A 22,246-nucleotide genomic window follows, 5' to 3' on the forward strand; every position below is an offset into this window, starting at 1 on the left:
CACTGACCTCCCTCCAAAAGAGAAAAAAAAAACCAAACCGAAAAAAAGAAAGAAAGAAAGAAAAGAAAAACAAACAAACAAACAAAACAAAACAAAACAAAAAAAAGGGACTTTTCGGCGGGGCGGGTCAGTCAGGGAGCAAAGTGACCCCGGGACGCGGGTGCGCGCAGGGGGACGGAGAGACGGGGCAGCCCCGGCAGCGGCTCCGCGGGGGGAGCGCGGAGGAGGGGAGGGGAGGGAAGGGAGGGAAGGGGGGAAGAGAAAGTTGGGAGGAAATAGCCCAGGAAAAGTGACACTCGCGGAGCCCGCCGGAGCGCGGAGGAAATAAAAGCGGCGGCGGGCAGGAAGTGTGAGGAGGAGGAGGAGGAAGGGGAGAAGAAGGAGGCGGAGGAGGAGGAAAAAGAAGAAGAAGAAGAAACAGCAGCAGCCGCTGCCGCCGCGGCAGAAAAGAAAGCAAAAGCCGCCCGAGGGCTCGGAGCCGGCGGCGCGGCATCCGCGGGGCTGCGCGGCGCGGCCATGGCCCGGGAGAACGGGGACGGCGGCGGCTCCTGGAAGAAGCAGGCGGAGGACATCAAGAAGATCTTCGAGTTCAAGGAGACGCTGGGGACGTAGGTGGCGGGACTGGGCTGCGGGGCCGGTGGCGGGCGCTGTCCCTTCCCGCGGGGATGCGCGGGCTCTGCGCGGATGGGTGCGGGTCTCTGCGCGGGGGTTTGCGCACCCGCGACCCGCGCATCCATCCCAGCGACCTGGGAACACGGAGGAAAATAGAATTAATTGTGGGGCAGGAGCTGGGCTAGCATCACCCCTCGCCCTCCCCCCATGCCCCCCCAAAAAAGGGATAAAAAGGAAAAAACCCCAAGTGTTTTAAAATATTCATAGAAAGAGGAGACAGGGGAAGGTTTTTTCTTGATAGTGCAACTGTAAATAAATGCGGTCTGACTCGCACGCTTCCCCTAAAGCCGATGGCTGCAGCTATTCGTGGACAGACGAGCAGAAATAATCGGAGTGGATTGGATGTGTTTTAGCTACGATGCTTAACTGTTGTTGGGCTTTATTTGTTTTATTTATAGTGGCGGGGCATAAAGATTAGTAAAACGTTAGAGTTGGTTTGTTGGTTTTTTTTGGTTTTTTTTTTTGAAGGCTGAGAAAAAACACGCACAGATGGTGCAAGGAAGCGGGGTACAGGCTGGAGCCTTTTTGGCTGAGCAAAGAGTTTTATTTTTGTTTAAAGTAATTTTCTCTCTCAGGATATTACAGAGGTAGGGAGCCGGGAGTGCTGGAGGAGCCGGAGCACGGGCTGTGTGTGTGTATACATGGAAATTAGAGTTGGGTTGTATTGCCAGGGCTCCTCGTAGCTGTGTCCCCACAGCTTTAATTGAAACTTCCAGCGTGTCTCGAAACCAAGCGCTCTTAATCCCGAGTAGTGTTTTTCCTCTGCTCCGTGCCACTTCCAAAACACAGCTGAACAAGTTTTGACTGTAATATTTAAGTTTTAAATTTTTTTTTTGAGTTTTAATTATTAATATTTGAGTTTTTTGCTGCTTCCAAGGGAAGGCTCCTATATAAGCAGGGTATTTCTGGATCGTGGGCTCGCTGGTTTCCTATAAACAGGCTGGAGGTTTAACATGGAGCTGGGTCAGCTGGATAGCAGAGCCCTCAGGGAAACACCGACTTAGGAAATCACATAAATGTCTGTCCAGGTCTCTGAAGAAGCAGAATGCAGCGTAAGAGCCAAGTGTTGTGGTGTATCCTTGTCACCCTCATTGAGTTTTTGCTGTGAGAATTCCATGCTGGGAGAGACGTGCCCTGCTTTGCCAGGTTAGGTGTGCAGTGCCCTTCCTGAGCAAAGGGGTGCTGGGGAGGAAAGTTTGAATGCTCTGAGATTTGTTGGGGCAGCAGGACAATTCACTGGGGTTCCCACTGTACATCCCTCTGAGATCTCTGTGGTTGGGGTGTTGAAGCCACCTGAGAGGGTTAATTTGTGCTGCTGAGGGGGTTCAGGAGGAATTAATGCTGTGGCCTTGATCCAGATCCCTCTGTAGTTAATGGGAGCTGGTGTAGGTCCCAAGGAAGGTAAAGCTGGTCAGAGTTAATAGTTATGCATGTTAGCATGGCTGTTGCAAATTAAATTAATTTAATATGGCCAATTAGTGCCTCAAACTATTAACTGAGCCTCACAATTTGATAAGTCCTTTCTGATGGGAGTAGAAGTGAAGTTTTCAAACTTGACTTAACAGTCAATCTAGAAAGTTTTAGAAAATTAAAATAATTGGATTACAAACCTGGGCCCACATAGAGAAAATAGAGCTGTTTTCTTTTCCAGCCATAGCTGTATTAATTATGAATATCTGTGTGTTTAGCAGCCTCCACGTGGGTTATCTTCTGGTTGTGCATTCCTTCCCTTCCAAGGGCAGGCTGATAATTAGAAGATTTGAATCTGAGTTTTGGTTCTGTCCTTGGCCATCCACCAGTGCAGCACCTGCAGTTCCTACCAGGTCTGGTGTGACTTACCAGGATGTGAAGCTTCTAAAAAATTTAGGCCATTGCTGTGCAAATCATTGAAGTGTCTGTTCCATTTCCACTGAAGGCAGTGAAGGGAGGTTCACTGATTTGAGCAGCAGATATACAGGGTCCAAGAGCCTAAATGATGGGAAGCATGCTCAATTATTGATAAGAAAGTATTTAAATAGGAATTAAGCTATATAAGTAGAAATAGCTTTAAATTATTTGCACCAAAACGTTTTCCTCTGGCATTATTTAGGAGCAGGGTTAAAATCTGCTTTGATCCCTCCTGCACTGTAAAGCTGAGCTATGTTGGACAGCCAACACTTGATCTCACTGGCTAATAGATTTTTCTCTAGCATGGAGTGAAAAACTTGGCATGTCACATGAAATGTACTGGATTGTAGTAACTGTATTTTGCATTTCTCTGCCATTCCGTTTCAGGATGCCAAAGTGCTAAAAGCACTTTTAACAGAAAAACAGCCCTTTTTCATGCAGCTGTCTTATCTGCCTGTGGTAAAATTGGCTAGAGGAAGAAAAGTACTAAATCCCCAAATCAGGGAAGAAAGTGAAAAAGAAACTTTAAAAGCATATTTTATTTCAAGTGCATTGATTTGTGAATGTTAAATCTATGTGTACACCTTAATAATGGTTTGTTCTCAGAAAAGAGCCTTTCATCTGGATAAAAGCTCTTCAGCAGATCTTTAACATGGGAGAGTTAAAATTTGCTGGAATTATTAAAAAGATCCTAAGTCAGTTAATCATTACATCATTTGGGCTTCAAGGAAACTCTAATGAGTAGCCAGCTCTCCCTTCCAGAGCTGGAATAAATTATTTACACATCCCTGTAAATCATGTCCAGCCACATTGATGCTGAAATTGAACTGGATGTCGTGTCCAGCTGTAAGAAAGCAGCTCTTTTCCACCCAAAGAATTGTTTTCTTTGGTGGCTGGGGTCAGTGTTGTTTGCTCTGCTCTCTGCTGTTGGACAATAATATTTTTCTAAAGAAGTACCAGCAATGCAGTGGTTGGCTCAGATGTACTCAAACCTGTATTTACCCTGTTCTGTATTTAGGCAGATATTAAAGCATGTGCAATCTTCTTTTGAGGCTGCCATCTCAAAAGAAGAGTGTCAAAAAAGATTTTGGTAATATTAGTCAATATTAGTGTACTTTATAATACATGATTATTGGTATAGTTTATATGTTATTATATTACAATATGAATGATGGTCCTGATCCATTCTTGGCCTGTGCCAGTCCATGTGGGACAGTGCACCACACTCCATGTGCACAGGTTCATTGAGTGCCCCTTTTGGAACTGGACCTGTTTGCTGCTAAGCCATTGACAGTGAAAGTACAAACCCTGAAAAAGTAGCTAGGAAAAAATAAGTCAAAGATGAAATAAAATCATTGCAATGGGCCAGACCCTCAACTAATGTAATTTAGAATCCCTTCCAAGTCAGTACAGGTGTGCTTGAGGAAAGAAGAGGATCTGACTCTTGTCTCTTTATATTTCCACAAATTCACCTATTGAAGCTCTACTCAGTTCCCCCTGGAAGACAAATTGAGAGGGGAATTGAAGGCCTGCCTGGAGAGGGGGATTTCTGTCCCAGCCCTTGAGAGAGGTGAGGTTTCACAAAAGCAGGAATCTGAGGAGTGATCACAGAAATATCACTTTTCCCCCTCCACATTTAAAGTATATTATGTCTAAGGCATTTTAAACCTTAGACTTTGACATCTGAGAAATAATAAGAAACACCATGCCACCCAGCAGTCAAAGAGGAAGGTTCCATGACTTGATCAATCTAATTAGATCAACCCCCCATTTCTAAGATACCTGTAATAAGGCCTAATTGACATCAGAGTTCTAATATTTAGAAAGGCTCAGACTTAGTAATTATGAAAATACCAGTTCTGTCCTTAAAACTGATGTGGTGGATTCCTTAAAGCTTAGTGAGGATAACAGAGGGAGCTGCATGGATATGGCCATAACATAGTAAGAGCTGGCTGGGAAGACAAATAAGCTTCAAATAAGTTTCCAGCACTTCCCTAAAATACAGTATAGAGAAAACATATGGGTGGTTCTGTTTTCCTCTCTTCTCTAGGGCTCTGTGGTAATTTTTGGTTCATCTGTGTCACTTCCATGCTCTTACACCATTTGATGGGCTCCTGGCACCCTCCGTGGCTCTTCCACGCACCAGTACGTGCTGGTTCATGCTGTGGGATGAAGTCACTCCTCATCCTCCTCTCAGATCTCTTTTCTCTCTCTCACACCCACGTGCACACGAGCACACAGCTCATCAGGAACCCGTACGTGCTGTCTGCTGTGTGTCTGTCCTCTCACGTCCTCCACGGCGCCTTCCCCTCCCTGCGGCCTCACCCTGCCTCTCCTGAGCCCATCCACCTCCTGCTCCTGGCTGGTCTGGGTGCTCAGACCCTCATGGGGGCTGTGCCTTGGCTCCCAGCAGTGAGAAGGGGCTGGTGGCAAGGACAGGTCCTGGCAGGGGCTCCTCTCTGCAGGGAAGGGGCTGGGGGGTACCAGAGGGCTCAGGATCTGCTGCCTCTGGTCAAAGATGCTGCCTTTCCATCGACTAAAGCCAAAAGCACTCATGCTACACTCACACAACAGATCATTTAACTTGAGGCACCATGCAAGTTACTCAGTTCTTCCCTACTGATTTTGGAAGTTCTCAAGACATGCAGAAAGACGTTGATATTTGTGTTTTCCTTGGCTCGATGCCCCCTGTGATGATTGAGGGGTTTGTCTGATTTTCGAGTTTCTGCTGACATTACCAGCAATTGCTGCCTCTCTTTTATGGCACCTCAGTGAGGCAGCAGTGGCTCTGTCAGATTGTTTCATATTTTCCTCAGTTCAGTATTTTCCTCCTTTTTTTTTTAATTAAAGAAACATTTCACCTGAAAAACAAAAATCTTCAGAGGAGCAAATGCAGTCGGCTGAAGTTGAGGTGCAGGTTTTCAGGAGCAAAGCTGATGAACCACTGGAGCAACCCATGAAGGCAAGTGGATCTCATCGCCTCTGGGATGAATTTCTGGGAGCTCTGAAAGCTCTCAGGCTACAAGCAGTAGGAAAGTGCCTCTTGTCCATGTTTACAGAGGAAGAGAGTTCATGGTCATTTCTGACCTTACAATCCATAACTCTGGGAATCTTGCTGTCAAACCCATGTGGGGTCAGGGATAATTCTTTCTGAGAGGTGCTTATAGCACCTCTCTCAAATCTGTGGGAGGAGTGAAAGCTGAGGTCCAAATATTAATGTTTAACTTAGTGGTGTGAAACAGCTCAGATGTTTTAGTCTGTGTATTCTATTTAGTGAAAGCAGAAAAATACTGTTAGGACTCCTTTAAGGTGATGCATTTTATTTTAAATCAAGTAATCCTGTTTGCTATCTCCTGGCATAGAGTTCTATCCATTTTGTTCTTGAAGGCTTAAAGATAATGAGTTGGTATCTTTTGATGTAAACTGTTGGTCTTCCTTGAACAGTTACAGAAAATTACAGGTCTGAGGGTTCAGCTGGAATTGAAATGGGAAAGAAAGAAAAGTAAGATAGCCAATGGATTTAAAGGCTGATGGTGAGGATTGGGAAAAAAAAATTGGCAGTCATTGGTGGGAAGGGATTTTTGACAGCTCTCCAGCACTGGTTCACAGGTGCATTTTGGAAAGTGCTCGTTTGGGGCAACAGTGTAGCCTAAAGGCCAATTTTCTTTCATCATGTGAAATTAAGGTTTCAAAATAATAATCAAAAGCTTTCAGGTGAATATATAACTCTGGAGACACACAGTTGCTGTATTGTCAGCTCACATATGTGCTCATGCTTTCTTTGTCAGCATGTTTGTCTGCAAGTTTTGATGCCTTGCCTCATTTTTTCCCCTGCCTCGTCCCTTTTTCTGTGGATATTCTCTTTCAAGTATGCCTTGGTCCTGTCTGAGCTCACCTGCATGCCTGTGCAGCCAAGGAGGGTGCTTGACCAGCAAGGGGAGCGTAAGACATTAAGGCTGGGGACAGTAAGATATCAGGGTTGGTGGAATAGACAGTTTGGGTTTTCTCCTGCTATTTTTTGCTTAGGAAAATGTGATCCTTGCCTCAGCCAACACTTCATCTCAGTCCTCAGGACTTCAGTACAACAAATATCTATTCCATGACTTCTCTTTGTGTAGGGCAAAGCACGCAAAAAAAACATTGGTGTTTTTTGGCAGCCACAGTGGTAGCTGACACCCCAAAAGCTCCCAACAAGCAAAACCCAGAGGGTGGAGAGGTGGTGGACAGAGCTGAACCCAACTCTTTGGAGCCCTACAGCAATCCTTTAACCAAAAGTCTCTTGTTCCCATCACAGCCACAACACAGTGGGTGTGAGAGCCTTCTTCTCCTGCCATCTGGAGCAGCCTGTCTGCTTCCTTCACCCTCCATCTGCTTTCACACAGGAGCTGAAAGATCTCTCCATGTATGTCTTCCTTCCTTTTTGCCTCTTTTTCTCTCCACCTTGGTTACTGACCTCAATTATTTTTGTTGTTCTTCACACCCAGTTCTCTTGACTACGTGCAGAATATTAGTTGGGGTTACTTAATCCTTTCAAGCATCCAAGGATACAATTAATATTGAATAAAGTGGTATTGTTTTGGTCTGCTTGACAATAACAGGCATTTATAATAGGATTCTGGATTTATTGCCAGTAATGGTATTCACTTAACCAGTGACTCACAGTTTATATTCATGATTACTTAATAGGACCTAATTTTCTAGTCATTTTAGATAGCAAGAAAACAAGTTGGAACTAAGTGGGTGCTGTTAGTAAACAGGTAATGAGTGAAAGGAGGGATAAAAAATTCCACGGGGCAGCGATCTGTCATTTTCATTGGAATTCAAACCACCTTGCATTTCAGTGCTTCTCTGTAAATAATAATTAACAACAATAACAATAATTTGCAAACATATGTGTGTGATTGGGCTGTTGTTGAGTGACAAATAGCTGGCTTAGCAATCAGAATATGTCTCATTTCTAGCAATCATAGTCTTCCTTAAAACCTTTCCATCAAATCTTAACACCAATATGTTTTTTTATTATCTGACTTGGCGGTTCCTATAATTTTCCTACGAATGTTGTGCCAATCACTTTTGAAAAAGAAAGCTATAAATAACAGATTGTTAATAAACTTTTGAAGGCCCTTTCACTGATGTTTCCATGTTGAAAGCTGCATATTGAGTTTTATGCCAGAATTACTCACCAAACAGATTGTATAAGGTTAAATCAAAATAATGCTCTTAAGCAGAATTTTTTGGCTGAGTTAAAAAGCCTTTTTTCTTCTTCTTTTTTTTTTTCTTTTAACACTGGGTGTGCTAAGAAAAAGCTACTGGGAAGCTCTGTTTTGAACTGATCTATGTGTAGAACAGCTGAGCACAGTGCTGGGGATCCTCTGTAATAATAGCTCACTGATTTTGCCTGATCTTTTCCTGAATAATATCATGGGTCACAGTTAAAATATCAACAGTTTAAGACAACTGGACTGCATAAGATAAGCTCTTAAAATAAATTTTTAAGAGTGAAATGAGAAGAATAAAATAAAGAAAAAACATGCTGGCTTAGTTGTATTAAGGATTTATTTCTATTTTATTTTTTTTGGTTTGATTTTCTTATATTCCCAATTGGAGATAAACCAAACAGTTTCAGTCTTCTTAGAGTCTCCAGGAGGAACAAAAAGAGGAGGTACTTGTAATGATGCAAATAACCAGGAGCAGCAACAGGGTAAAGAACTGTGGCATCTCCCAGCTAGATCCTTTCCTTGCACTTTTTCTGCAGGATTCTTCTCATTTTCTTACTCTTAATGCTCCCACTAATTTAAGTTGAGGATTTGAAGACACATTCTTTCAAGCCCGAACACCCCAAAGTTGGGAATTACATCAGAATCTTAAGTCCAGCCTTATGCAGGGGACTCTCCTGCTTCTTTTAGTAGTGGGCACTGTGTCAGCACCAAGGTCCTCAAAATCTATTTATTTGTATGTGATTCACCCAGGGTCATCACACATAAATCATTTTTACTAGCTAAGGTTTGGAGATGCAGAGCACTGTCTCTGGGCTGTTGGTAACAGCGTGGGTGCTTTATTGCTGTGTTGTTTCAGCTGCTCAGAGGAATCCAGAGCTGCCCAGAGCTATAAAGAGCTGGAACAGTCCAGGCAGCTCCTGGGGTGATGTAGGATTGCTCCCAGCAGGATCCCAGCCTCCCAGCCCAGCTTAAATAATTCAAAGGACCAAGCTTCAGCCAGGCATGTTTTCCATACAAACTCACCAGCTGTGACCCTACTGCCCCACTGTGATGGGCAAGGGCAGAAATGATGGAATCTATTGGATGAAAAACTGTGAAAAAACCCCCAAAATTACACAGAAAATCCAAACAACACAAAAGAGAGCTGAAGGGAGAGGAGAGCACTTAGAGGCTTTGCAGCCACATGGAAAACTCCTCTGGGGAAGGCACAGGCTGCTAATCAAATTTAGCCATAGTTGAGAGGGATCGCTGGAGCATCCCTGGATGATCCTTCACTGTTGTTTTGAGTTGGCTTGGAGATTTCCTCCCACTGCTCACTCTTGTCTTCTCCTGCCTCTCAGGGTAAGTAGCTCAGCCATGAGGCCTGTGGTGTTTTGGAAATTTCAGGCATAGCAAAGTGCTTGGTGTGTGCTGCCAGTGGCACAGGACAGTGCGAGCTCATTAAACTCCATTTGTGCTCTCCACGCTGTTTGCTTGAAGAACACCTGTACAAATTCAAAGGCTTTGTCTTTCACTTTGGGACATTTTGTAGCTGCAGCCTGAGCTATCTTAAGGACTATCTAAAGCTCTGGGATCAGCATCAGCCTTACCCTTCTGCTTTAATGGGATTTCTTGCCGTAGGGGTGTAATTAATTTGTTCAACTTTTTTTTTTGAGGGGAAAATCTGACACTGTTAAGCTTTTCCATGGGCTGATGGTGAGCATCACAAAAACACCACCTCCTTCTCTGGGTGTAAGCCATAGTGTTTTGAGACACCTTCTCTAGCATAATTACATAGCAACCTGAATATTGCAAAGCAAACAAGCTCTCCCTCCCAAAATAAAATGCTCTCAAATGTAAAAAAAGCACGATGAAGCAACACAAACCCCTTTTATCTCTTCTAGGGAGAGAAGAGGGGGGCAAACAACACACAGCTTGTTAGCCAAGTTGCTTGAAGCACTATGAGAAGATGCTGAGATAAAAACATTAATGGAGCAGAAAAACAGTGTGTCTCCTTTTGGCCTAATGACCCAGGCACTGGAGCAAAAGAGGAATAATTTAGAAGGAAGGGAAATGTCCCCTGTCACAGGTTTGACTTATGCCTTTTAGGAAGGAGGAGGCTATATATTTAGGTGTCTGGGGAGATGTACCAAGAAATGAGCTGAAAAAAAATGGTTCTCAAAGTCACATAGACACAGGGCATAGAGGTACTGCAGGCTGCAGGGAGGCTTCTGGTCCTGGGCATGTTAAGGTGTATCTGGAGTAATTTTACTGGCTAATTTTCCTGTCCACTGCCATGTAATTTATGTCATAGACATAAATTTTATGCCCTTAAGAGAGAGACCCTGAAAGAAAAAAAAATATCTTGGAGAGCATTGTAGGCAAGTCCACTGAACAGGTGTCTCTGATGAATCTTGTATTTTTCATGGAAAGCAATGAAGTGATTGAAGGATTCCTGAGTAAGAGCTGAGATGATTTATGCCCAGAAAGCAAATTTGCTCCCTTTTGCTACTGCTGGAAGGGAGCATAACAGGCACTAAAGCTGAGAACAGGCTGGTTCTGCAGGTGAGGGGAAAGAGGAAAGGGAGACCAAAGGGGCAAAGTAGAGCAGTGGGATTCAGCTGCAGCTTAATTGACTCTAGAGACTTTTAAATCCCCTTCCTTATCATGAGCTGGAAAAATTCATAGACTTGGGTCTTTTGGACAGGACAGCTTGTATTGTATCAGTACACTTCCATCATATTCAGTGACCACTAAAATGACTGGAAACTTCAGTGTCAGTGTTTGACCTGGAGATTGTGGGGTGTTGTAACATCTTTGTCTTGCACTGCCACGTGCTTGTGAGGAAGGTGCAGGAGCCCTCTATGTACATATAAGTAGATACAGGTCTATTGTGTGTGTGTATAATATTATATATATATATAAAATGTGTATAAATGTATGTATACCCACATACTATTTATATAGTATTTTTACTATATATTTATTTATACTATACATATATATATAGTATATATATTGTAGTGTATATATATAGCATATACATAGTATTATATACTCTATATGCTAGTATATATTATTTTTTATTATAGATATATAGAGATATACAGCCATAAATAGCATTTTTTTTTGGCCAAACAGCACGTTGTTTGGCTTCATTAATGAATGCATAGACAATGAATTGTGCCATTTGGCAAAAGCTGTTTAAGAGCATTGTGAATGTTGTTAATTTAATCTGTAGTTTGAATTTCTCTTCATATTTGGGTTACATTTAGGGGAAGGCAGAAACTGTGTGGTGCCCCTGTGCTCAATTAGCTAATGGGGATGAACTCAGAGTAATGAGAAGTTAAAAGCACAATGGTCATTCCCTCTCCTTCTGTCCTCCCTCTCCACATTACCTCTGCTGCAGCAAATCCCTGCTTTCCATCTCTTGTCTAAAACCTGCAGTTTTGGCTTTGGAGGGTGCCTGTAAAATGTGTATTTAGATGTCTCCTTGTGTGTTGGCTTTGTGGTCACAGTAGATCTTCCTGAAGTCAGAGGGTGGCACACAAAAGCACAACTGGTTCTCTCTTATTTTCTCTTCAATAATTTGTAGCATCTCGACGTTGCTGTAAAATTCTGCCTTTGATTTCCACAGCTTGGAGGTTTTCCTGTGTGAGTCAAGAGAAGCCCCTGATAATCAGCTGCAGGCTGGAATAGCAGCATTGTCCACTCCTTACTCTCAGCTTTCAAACATCATTATAAAGTTACAATGCTGTGAAGGAACAGTTTGCAACCCCACAAGAGAAGAGAAAGGGGCTGAACACATCCCACAGGGCAGCTCCCATCTTCTGCCAGCTCAGCTGTTTGCAGGATGTGCTGTGAACTTACTTAATGAAATAATACAGGTTAGAAATAGTTCTCTAAAAAGGAGGTGGGGGAAGGGGAGAAGTACAGAATATAAGAAGTTTTATTTGTTTTCATTCCATGGATGCTATAAATCAGTGGAGAAGTCAGTTGGAGTTTTTTTTTTTCCCCTTCTGTGTTGCATCGGTAAAAAATCATCAGCCACTACACTGAAATGGTTTGCAAGAGAGACTTTGTCAGGAACACAATTTCTGCTCGAGAACAATAAAAAATTAGTAGATGCCAGGTTGAGTTCATGTGTCAGTGGTTACTGAATTCAACTTAAGAGCTGTAAATGGAACCAATCATCATTTCTTAATGAGATATATGAGAACAAAGAATCACAATGCTTGAATAATCTGTCACGTCTCTATCAGTGCTGTTTAAGCAATTATTCAGTTTGTTCAGTGGTTTGACAGGTAACATGACAAAAATCAATGTATGAAGCAGATTAAATGTAAATATGCAGCACTTTTTTCTTTTTTGGTCCCCCTCAAGAATGCCACTCTAAAGCCTTGTGTTTTTTATCCTTACAATCCCCACCCACCTGTTCTCAGTGGTCCTGCTTGGATGGAGTGCTGCATGGCCCATAGTGACATTATTCACCAGATCATTTGTCTTTAATCCATCTCTGGTCTAATGAGGCTGTCACCTGGGCCTCAGTAAAAATGAATGATGCATTTCTCTGATGTACAGTGTAAGTGTGCTTTTCACTGCTGAGGCTGTATTTTCCCAGGGTTCTTAAAGAAACCCATCCCCTTTAATGTATATATTTCTGAATATTTTATTCATTTGGCAGCTAAAATAGGAGAAACTTGGTATGAGTTCCCTAGGAGCTAAATAACAACCATTGTACCTGGAGTTGATACCATCACCTCTTTTAATACCAGAGTTTTCATCGTGTTGCAGCAGACTGTGACTGGGGTGGTCCCATCCCTGTTTGTAGTGGTGGAAATCTGCAGCAAACACTGATAACAGCTGCCACAGTGGTCACAGTGCCATGTTCAGCAGCTGATCTTACCCTTTTCTTGTTCAGCTGGCCTGACCCTTACTGGTCTTACCCTTTTCTTCCCTGAATGTGTCTTCAATACTTTGAATGAAGCTGTGGCGCAGAAGAGACAATTTTTCCCCCCCTAGGAAATGTTTCCACCTCTTGTCCTCTTCATGAGGAACTCAGAGATTTTTGTTCCCTGCACAAATAACTCCTGAATTCCCTCAGTCCATTTGTGTTTTATATAATCTACAAGATGCCATTGACATACCTGGCTGTGTATCTCATCGTGCCTCTTGTACTGTCACCACGTACTCAACAGAGATGTCATAACAACTTTTAGGGAATTGTGAGTGCTTTTCTTTTTATTTCAGCCAAGGTGACAGCGTTCCAAGAAGCCTTTTAAATACACCAGAGGACTGTGTTATGGAAGAGAATGGTATTTCTCAACTTATTGTTACCATGTGACTCCTGTTTCTATAAATTTTGAGCAAATCACGTCCTTACAAAATCTGTGAAACTGAAAACTCGTATGCTTATATTTTAGTTACATTAATGCATGACATGTGGACTTCCAGTAGTATCTGGTTATTCAGTTTCTGCTCAACATCTTGTATTTTGTGGTGACTGTTAAAGAATCTGAATATGTCTGGTATTTCCTTATCTATTATTGGTGTTGCTGTAGTGTTTAGATTGTGGTTTGTTGGCTAAGTGTCAAATACTCATGGCTTCATTAAGAAACAGATGTACAGGTCTACACTTTGTTTTTGTAGCTGCACTTTTGACATATTGTAAATGTCCTTAATTGATTTTGTTCAGGATAATACCATCTGCTGGCATCTGTTTCTGCTGTGGCTCTTGTTGGATACTTGTGTGCATCGTGGTCTATAGGGACAAATTACAGAGTGTCAGCAAGGTATTACGTCCACTTTTTTTTTTCTGAAATAAATGAAAACAGAGTTTGAACATTGGACAGCCTATTACCTACATAATTTAATATCTAGATTAATACAGTTTATTACAGAAATAATATTTCAGGCAAAAATTGGGCCCTCTGTCCATGTTGGGCTCTCTTAATGTATTGTTGGTGTGTCTGCATATCAAAAGTTGCAGATTGGGAGAAAAAGTGTCTTTGGCTTTATATTTGTCTCTCCATTGATCACGGAGAGATGTGGAATACACTTCTAGATCTTCCTGAAGCCTTTACACAAAACTGTCTAACAAATAGTCAAAATAAGTGATGTTAACACGTCACTTTCTGTGTCTGTAAAGCTGATGGTCTTGTAAGCCTTTAACATAGCTAGATATGTTCTGATGGGAAGATTTTGGAGGCAGAAGCAGTTCTGGATATGCACTAGATGAGAATTCTGCTGAAGGTGTTAACAGGAAAATATGTACTGTCTCCTGAAAGTCCAGAACAAAATTCTTATTTTTGAGTCTCCCTCTGTCCTGTTGGATTTAGCTCTCCATATTCCATCCTGTCCTTCCTAGGTAGAATCAGTATTTATGGTGGATTTTATTGCAATTGCTGTGTCTGTGTCTGAACTGTGAAATGCAGCAGAAATTCCATTTCCTGGCATTCCCTGTCTCTGCTCATGACAAGTGCAGGCAAGCTTCAAAAATTATATAGGTCAGGATTTATCTGTAGTGCCCTGACTCTGTTCCCAATAAAAGTAGTGAGAGTTGGCCTTTGATGATGTCAATGAGACAGCATTCATCCAATTTTGAGATGCTTATGACCTCTTTACCTCTCCAGACCTCACACATGCAGTGGTGACAGGCAGAAGCAGGGTCATGCAGAGAAATGAGAGTTCTCCAAACACCATTGAGGGCAGAGAGAGGGATGTGCTCAGTGTTTCAGTAGAAGTGGGTCACCAGCCTGAAATACTTGTGTCCCAGCAGGGCTGGATTGTCCTTGAGCTGGAGTAGCCTTTGCTTCATGGGGTGAAAACTAAATTACAGAGAGCCTTCATGGCTGTGCATGTGTGTTGGAGCTCTCATGAAAGTAATGGCAAAAGTACGGCTCTCCTTTGACTTTACCAGTCACTTTCTTTGACCCAATGTCCCTGCTGCTGCTGGTCTTCCACTGCTGATGTCTGCAGGACTGGTGCTCCCATGCTGGTACCCACTCAGGAGTCAGACCTTGTAAAGTCATGAGCTTTGGGGATGATGTGCACTAATGGTGGAGACGTGTATTGGGTTGAAGAGAACTAGGTAACAATTTGGGAGACTTGGGTTTTGTTTCTGACTGTGGCACTGGCCTTTTTTTGTGACCTTGGAGAAGTTGCAGCACCTCACTGTCCTGGTTTCCCCATCTGTCAAACAGTTCCTGACCTACTTTGTAACTCACTTCGAGGTCTAACTCATTAAAGCTTGCTATGTGAGATGTTCAGAATGTGCTGTGCAAGGTGTTGTTTTTGTCATGGTAATGTGGTAAGAATCTCTCCTCTTGTATCCAAGCATGTTGGGAACTCAGCTGCAAGGCCTGTGTTTGGCAGATGATGCTTTGTGGGGAGCACAATGCCAGAATCTGATCCCTTTCCCAGAAATACCACTTCAAAAAGAGGTGGACAGGTGGACAGCTCCACCTCAAAACCACTAGAAATGGGACAAGAGAGTAAACCCAAATGAAGTGCATTTTGTTTTCTGAAACTGTTCCTGTCTTTCATTGTGCAAGGAACCCCAGCAAGGCAGAAAGACCTTCCAGAAATGTCTCTGAGCACTCAGCACCAGCCAGTGAGGGGTTTTGCAGTATAGATTCATCATTGGGCGGACATTAGGGAGACACCTGTAGGAAACTGTAAAGATGTGGGGCAGTTTTCCCCCTCCTGTGCAATCTATTTTATAAGTGGGAGTCAGAGAATAGCAGCCCTTTTAGCATCACACTGCCAACAATGGGATTTGCAGAGCAGGATGAGAATTTGTGTTGCCCTGAAGAGCCCTCCAATGATGAGACAATGTGGTCTTGCCTTGAAGACACATCTGCAGCATCAGCCATGTGTTATCTGCTAATTTTATTTTTTAATGTCTCACAGTGTTTGTGCTGCTTGGAAATCAGTTCAGTAACTAAAGCCAGCACAGTGAGTGGCTACTGAAGTGATAAAGCTTTTTGAAACACCTTCAAAAAACCAATGAAAGCAAGTGTAGGAATGTCTTCATTGCCATGTCTTGGGGGAAAAAATTGTACCTGTGAGATGCAAGAGAATAGAATTGTATTTCCAGTCACTGTAGCAGTACTGTTTTAAAAAGCCTTTTTGTAGGCACAGTGCATTCAGGTTTTTTCTTTGATTCTGGAAAAAAGTAAAGTTCATGCATAAATTGGCAAGCAGGCTTTCATTTAAGCTGTGTGATTTAGATCTGCTGGTGAAGGCTGCTGCTGTAGAGCATTTGGCATTCATCAGAAAAATCTCCAAGTCTAAACAGTTTTATTATGCAAAGTTATATAGTTGGAAGGTAAAACACTCTGTCTTTTTCCACTTTGATGAACCAGGCTAGATGATGGATGTCCCATCAAATGTCTCATAAATTTGCAGGGAAGGTGAATAGCTGTAGGTCTCACTGTTCACCCTGTGGCTGCTCTGAGCCCTAAGGGAAAAGGATGCTTAGCTGGGCTGTGGGTAAGAGAGCAGCTGTACTCAAGAAACCATGTGGGTTCTCAAAAAATGTGCTAGAAAATCATTGGCATCTTCATGAACTAGGATCCCAATACCTGGATATTTCCATTCAGATTTTATTAACACAGCTTTATACTTCTTGCAAGACACTTCTAACAAAGCGTGCAGTGACTGCACTTCACATGTGTAGAGATTTTCCTGAAGTGAAATTTCCTTAGTGACTTAGGGAAATTCATAGTTCACTGTAACATTTATTAAAGCTTCACCCTGTTTAGTATGTGATTACTTTGCTCATTCATAGTGCCATGTGTTCACTCTAAAGTCTTATTAGAGGTGTGAAGTCAAAGGGATTTCAGCAGGAGCAAAAATATTAAGCCCTTAATGTCTTTTTTACTAGGTATGGACTGCTGAAAGGTGACCAAGAAGGGTTCTCCTGAGTGACTGTCCTCTGTATTTCTGTACATTTCTACATAATACATGTAGAAATACATAATCCTTTTCGTACATGCAAAGGACCAGGTTTGCTAATCCCACCCAGAGCTCATTGCAGCAGCCAAACCAAGCCCTTGGTTTTGGGAGGGAGACCTCTCTAAGCACTGCAGCTGGGGGGGGGAGCTGTGAGCTGAGCCCTGCTGGGACACCAGTGCCACTGGGAGTCACCACCTGGGTGGGACAGCCCAAGCTGGGCAGAAATAGCTGGTCTTGGTGTCCTGCACCCACCCAGCACCACCACAACCAGCACCAGCTAGAGCCCTGCTAGGCCACTTTGTAAAAACACCCTCACAGGAGAATCTTGGCAGGGTGAGAGGGAAAAAGCTATTTAGCTCAGCACACTGTTGGTGCACCATAAATATTTTTCTCCGTTCCATGAAAACTGCAATAAGGGAACACCAGCCTTCATGAAATGCCCTTTAAGATGCAGTAAGAAAACTCTATATTAATAGGTTCCTATTTATTCAAGCAAACCTTTAAAATAAGCCCGGAGTGCTCAGAAAAGTAACTTTCTCCATCACAGGCAAATGAATTGCATTGTTTTTTATTTTGGATAGCTTTATTTTTTTCTGGGAAGAGGACTGTAGCAGAAGGAATTACCCAAGACAATAATCTGGGCCTTGAACAAAACCAATTTCTTGCATGTAATTGGGGTTTGTTCTCCTCTGAGGCTGTACTTTATGTGGACAGTATAAAACTTGGCGGTCTGTCAAAGTCTTGAGGGAACAAAAGAAAGGACTCATTATCCCTTCACCTTGTGCATTGCAGGATCTGCAGAGATTGTGAGAAGTATTGCTGTTTCCCAGGAGTTACTGGTTCCTTAGAGGCTGGGTGGGATTCACTGCCCCTACAGGAGTTGGGTGCATTTGCCTAAATTTAGGAATTCACAGTCATTTGTTGTGGCAGTCTTGCTTATGCAGAAAGGGCTCCCAGGGATGGGTTGGGTAGAGCAGCTTCTTCTTTCTTGGTTGGGTCCAGTCCCTTTACTGCTTTTTTATTCATTACTTACTAATGTAAGATCTTCTGTTAAATAATATCATCAAAAGTCAAAATTATTTTGCTTGGGTTTAATTTTGTTCTCTCCACTTGTGGCTTCATTTGCCAGATTTTAAATTATCTTGGGAAACTTAAGACAACCTTTGTCAGCCTTCTGAGGTGGTGGTGGCACTGTGTTCTCTCCCATTTTGGCACAAATAAGACATTCTTTTAATATTGGTTGTTTAAAAAGGAGCTCTTGCAAAAAGGTAGTAAAACACCCCCACTTGTACCATGGGTTCTGTTGTGAGAATTTCATGTTGGGTTTGTAACCTGGAACACGTGTGATCCACTGGTTCTGCAAAAGCAGCACCTAGACTAATTTAACATTGACTACCTTTGCTTGAAAAGAGCTGTCATCATTATTCTTTGCACTTGTGAGATTTTTCCTTTTTTTTTGTATGGATACAAAGCTTTTAAAGCACTTGCCCACTCTTTATCTCAGCTGGTATTTACACTCTGAGGTGGTTTAAATCTTGCAATTCCACGTCAGTGCAGCCACTCTGCTTGGAATTACTTCTGGGTCATTACAAAAAAAACAGGAATTTTTAATGCTTCTGTGTAAGTGGGTGCTGGAACAGCCTGTTTCCTGCCTTCAGATGGTAAAATCAGCAAGATCACAGACTCAGCTGGCCCTGCACGACTTTGGATGGGTGGTTCTTTAGAGAAATGTGGGTTGCTGGTGGCAGTGTAGGTGGGTGGGAAATGGAAACTCCAGCTCCATAGCTGGGCATGCCTCAGCCTTGTTTTTTCTGAACCTTCCTCCAGCTGGCAAAATCTTCCTGTCTGTGCAGTGAGAGCAGCAATGGTCAAGCCCAGGAGCAATGGCTTTGGTCACCTGTTGTGCCCTGTTGGCTTTGAAGTTGTGTTACTGTTGTCCCTTTCTGCCTAAAGCCTCGCTGCACCAGTGTTGTGCTGTGTGGGCTTGGGGGCCAGAGGGTGAGAACACGCAAGAACTGGAAAAGCAAACCTCAAATCCCCCAACTCTAGCCAAATGGAATTAGAGGGGGGTAGGAGAGCAGGGCAAGTATGAGTCATAGCTGGATGGGCTGAGTTTTAAATGCTTTGTAGGTGGTTTTAAAGGAAAATCAATGCATAAAATGGTTTTGTGACCTGAAAAAAAGGTGACAACAAAATAATAAAAAAAAAGCAACTTCAGAGGGGGGCAGAAAGAGGGAAAAGGGGAAAAGACAAAGAAGAGAAAAAAAGAAAATAATTTATAAAAGTGAATAGGAAGAAGCTTGACCATTCTTGGATTACAGAGGAGTGGGAAGCACTGCTCAGCATCCTCGTTTCCAGGGCTGTGCAAGGTCTGATGTGTCAGTAGAGGGTTTCCAGTTCAGGGCTGGCTGGTGTCCAGCTGGCGTGGAGATCTCCCGTCTGTCTGTGAAACACCGCGGAGATGCACCGTGCCCCAGCTGAGTGAAAACTCCTCACTTTACTGCTCAGCCTGCTCTTTGAACAAGAAAAAGTAATAATTCTGAAAGAGTAGAGGAGAAGTTTTGCCATTACACAATGTTTGAACGCTGTAGCAGAGGCTGTGGTTGTGGATCCAAGGCTCCTTCTCTCCATAGCCCAAAGCTGGCACAGCCAGGGGGGAGGTTTAGTTCCTGCAAAGTGGGGCTGGAGAGTAGGGACAGCTCAGATATGTCTGTCTTTAAGCAGAAGCAGCTGAAACAAAGAAATGTAGTGGTTTTCCAGATTCCAGCAGTAAGTGGTGAGCAGTTTCCATGCCTTCTGCTCCCCCATCTGAGCGGGAGAATTTGTTTTGACTCTGGGGAACTTGCACCACGCAAATGTCAGAGTGGGTATCCTGGGGAATTTGCAATGGCAGAGTTCAAAGAAGACACAGTTGGTGAAGTGAATCTGCTGAAGCTTCTGTAACATTTAATGAGACAGACTTGAAGACACAAACTGTTCTTGCAGAGATGATGGGATTGGAGGCTGCAGAACCAGCCTGCTCCCAAATCTCCTGAAGTTGCCATGAGCGACATGGGAGGAGAACGGGATCAAAGGGTACCTCCTGTGTGTCAGTCCTTATAAAAACACTAACTGAGGGATTTTCAGTATCCCTCAGTGCTTGCCTCTTGCCATACTTTGTATTTCTTCCCCTCATAGCTGTGCTGAGCTGCTGTGGGTCAGGGGCCAGCACTCAGCCCTGCTTTGCCATGTGCATCTCCCTGGAGGGGCCATGGCCTCGCTCAGCTGCAGGCAGCCACAGGTCTGCTGGCTTTCCAAGGTTTTGATTTCCAACCTGGCTGGCTGCAGTGGGGATTGAATTATCTGAATTATCTTCTTGGAGTGAGGGCTTTGTGCACTGGCCACGGTGCTGGGTGCAGCTGTAGGGCCTGACCCTGGGACAGCTTTGCTCTGGTGCTTGTGCTGAGAAGTCAGATCTGGTTTATCTGGATCTGGCTCTAGGCTCAGTTTAATTAATCTTTTCTTTAAAGTAAATTAAATTGATTGCTTTGGAGGAAAAAAAAAAGGTAAATTGTCTTTGCATTTTTTTTGGTTGTTTCAGTAGCAGGCTGGGAAAGAAGAGAAATTAGGTGGATTGACATGGTTTTCACTATAAAATCTTTATTCAAAAAAATCCAGTCTATTTGGTATGAATTAAGAAGCTGTGACATAGACTGTCCCCATATTTTTAATGATCCTAGAATGACATGTTCTGCAAAAGGGGAAACAATGATAGAAATAAAAATCCATTTTACAATCTAGTAAATGAAAAGACTACAGCTCAGAACCCCTCTGTTGTCTCCTGAACACACCAAATATAACAAGTTAAAGCACTGCTATTTCAATGTGGGACATGTGTGCACATGCTGGCTCCTGTGTCAAGAATATCCACTGCACCTGGGGTATGATGGATTTACTACACTTGTCTGAGGCTGGGGTTTCATGTGCTGGATGAAATTGTAAAATGTTGTGGGTTTTTTTTTTTTAATGGATGAATGTGAGCCACATGCATGGAGTTCACTCTGACCAGGACTTCTGGGGTTTTGTATGTCCAAAGTTCTTGCACAAATTGCCAGCTCTCTCTGCTTGCACTGAGACAAAATTTCCAGACAGAAAGGAAGATCTCTGTCAGGAACCTCGGGAGGAAAATAACCTAAAACTGAAGCTGTGATCAATGAATTTGGTCAGGGTTCCTCTTGACCACGTAACTGCAGGAGTCAGAGTCTGGCCTTTGCCCATGTCTTCAGCTCATGCACTGCCCTGGGTGTTCAAAAATCCGCTTTTTCATGGCATACCCTCTCCCTTATGGTTTATAGGTGGGTTTGAGACACATTCATTCAAGTGCTGGCTGAGAGGTGTCCTCCTCCTCTGTCCTCCTGTGCCATGGGGTGACTGCAGAAGTTTCCTGCAGCAGTGGGAATACAAATGTGTTACAGGGATGCTCTCCTGTCCTGAGGAGTTGGGAAAGACCAGCTTTTCCTGCATGGCTGCTCCATCTCCTGTTGCATGTGTGAGCACAGTCTGGTGGGTCTCTGTCCTCTGCCCTTCATGCCACCCTCAGCTAACACAGAGTCACAGAATGATTTGGGTTGGAAAGGACCTTAAAAACCATCCAGCCTAACACCCTGCTATGGGCAGGGACACTTCCCACTAAACCAAGTTGCTCCAAGCCCAATCCAACCTACAGAAGAAGGATGAAGGACTTTGAGATGCTGTGGGAGCTTTTACTCCCCATTCAGTGATGTTTCCTTCACTCAGCACACCCAGGCTTTGCACAACCACCTCCCAAACCTGCACAGAATGAGGATTAATCCTTCCCTTTCCTGTGTAATGGCAAATCCCTTCCCTGCCAGAGATCTGCACACTCCCAGGGCTACCCCAAAACCTCCCTGGGGAAGAGGATGTGCCTGAGGGTCAACCTGAGGCTTGTGAGAGCTAAAGATAAAAGCACAAAAGTTCACAGTGGAAAAAGGACTTCTCTCATGACTAAGGGCTGCCCATAGTTTCCTACCAGGATAACTGGAGGGTGGGCTAATTCAGGGCAGGGATGGAGGAGGAGGCAAGAGGGAATTTAGGAACCAGAGCTGCGACCATGACATCATTGTATTTTCTTTCCTGGTGTTGCTTAGAGCGTGTGGCTATGTTTATCTGAAAACCTCATCCTTGCCTATGTAATTTGAGCTCAGTTTTAGGGGTTTAGTGTGTTTTGGAAACCACATATTAAGAATACAATTTGTCTCTGTAATCTTTTCCTATTTTTGTGGCATGCAGACAAAAATGCCAGCACAGGAGTTTTATGTTGAAGGAGTAATTCAAATTAATATAACCATCTGTAAATCCTGGTGGAAAGTCCTTTTTGTGAGCAGTGCAGATATACCAGCTAAGAGGGTTTGCCCTTACACTTTTAAAGTTCCAGGCCTGCATGGGTCCCAAGGAATTTTAATCTCCCATTTGATTGGAAGGGATTTAATGATCATAAAAGTCTCTGCTCAGTTTTCGGGGCACACATTGGG

The 22,246-nt window shown here is 43.2% G+C and overlaps 1 protein-coding gene across 3 annotated transcripts in view; it reads left to right on the top strand.

The window, feature by feature from the left end:
- Positions 1 to 248: 248 nt before the first annotated feature.
- The window catches only part of CAMK1D (calcium/calmodulin dependent protein kinase ID), a 220,255-nt gene continuing 198,257 nt past the window's right edge, over positions 249 to 22,246 (top strand). For 2 of the 3 annotated variants that reach the window (XM_036400266.2, XM_036400267.2), the window contains exon 1: positions 251 to 608. In XM_036400266.2, coding sequence (XP_036256159.1) covers positions 517 to 608 — 92 coding nt within the window. In that variant the 5' untranslated portion in view covers positions 251 to 516. Of the gene's footprint in view, positions 609 to 22,246 lie in introns of all 3 variants that reach the window. The other variant, XM_036400264.2, reaches the window with a different exon arrangement.

The sequence above is a fragment of the Molothrus ater genome, chromosome 5, assembly GCF_012460135.2.
Source record: "Molothrus ater isolate BHLD 08-10-18 breed brown headed cowbird chromosome 5, BPBGC_Mater_1.1, whole genome shotgun sequence".
Classification (NCBI taxonomy): domain Eukaryota; kingdom Metazoa; phylum Chordata; class Aves; order Passeriformes; family Icteridae; genus Molothrus; species Molothrus ater.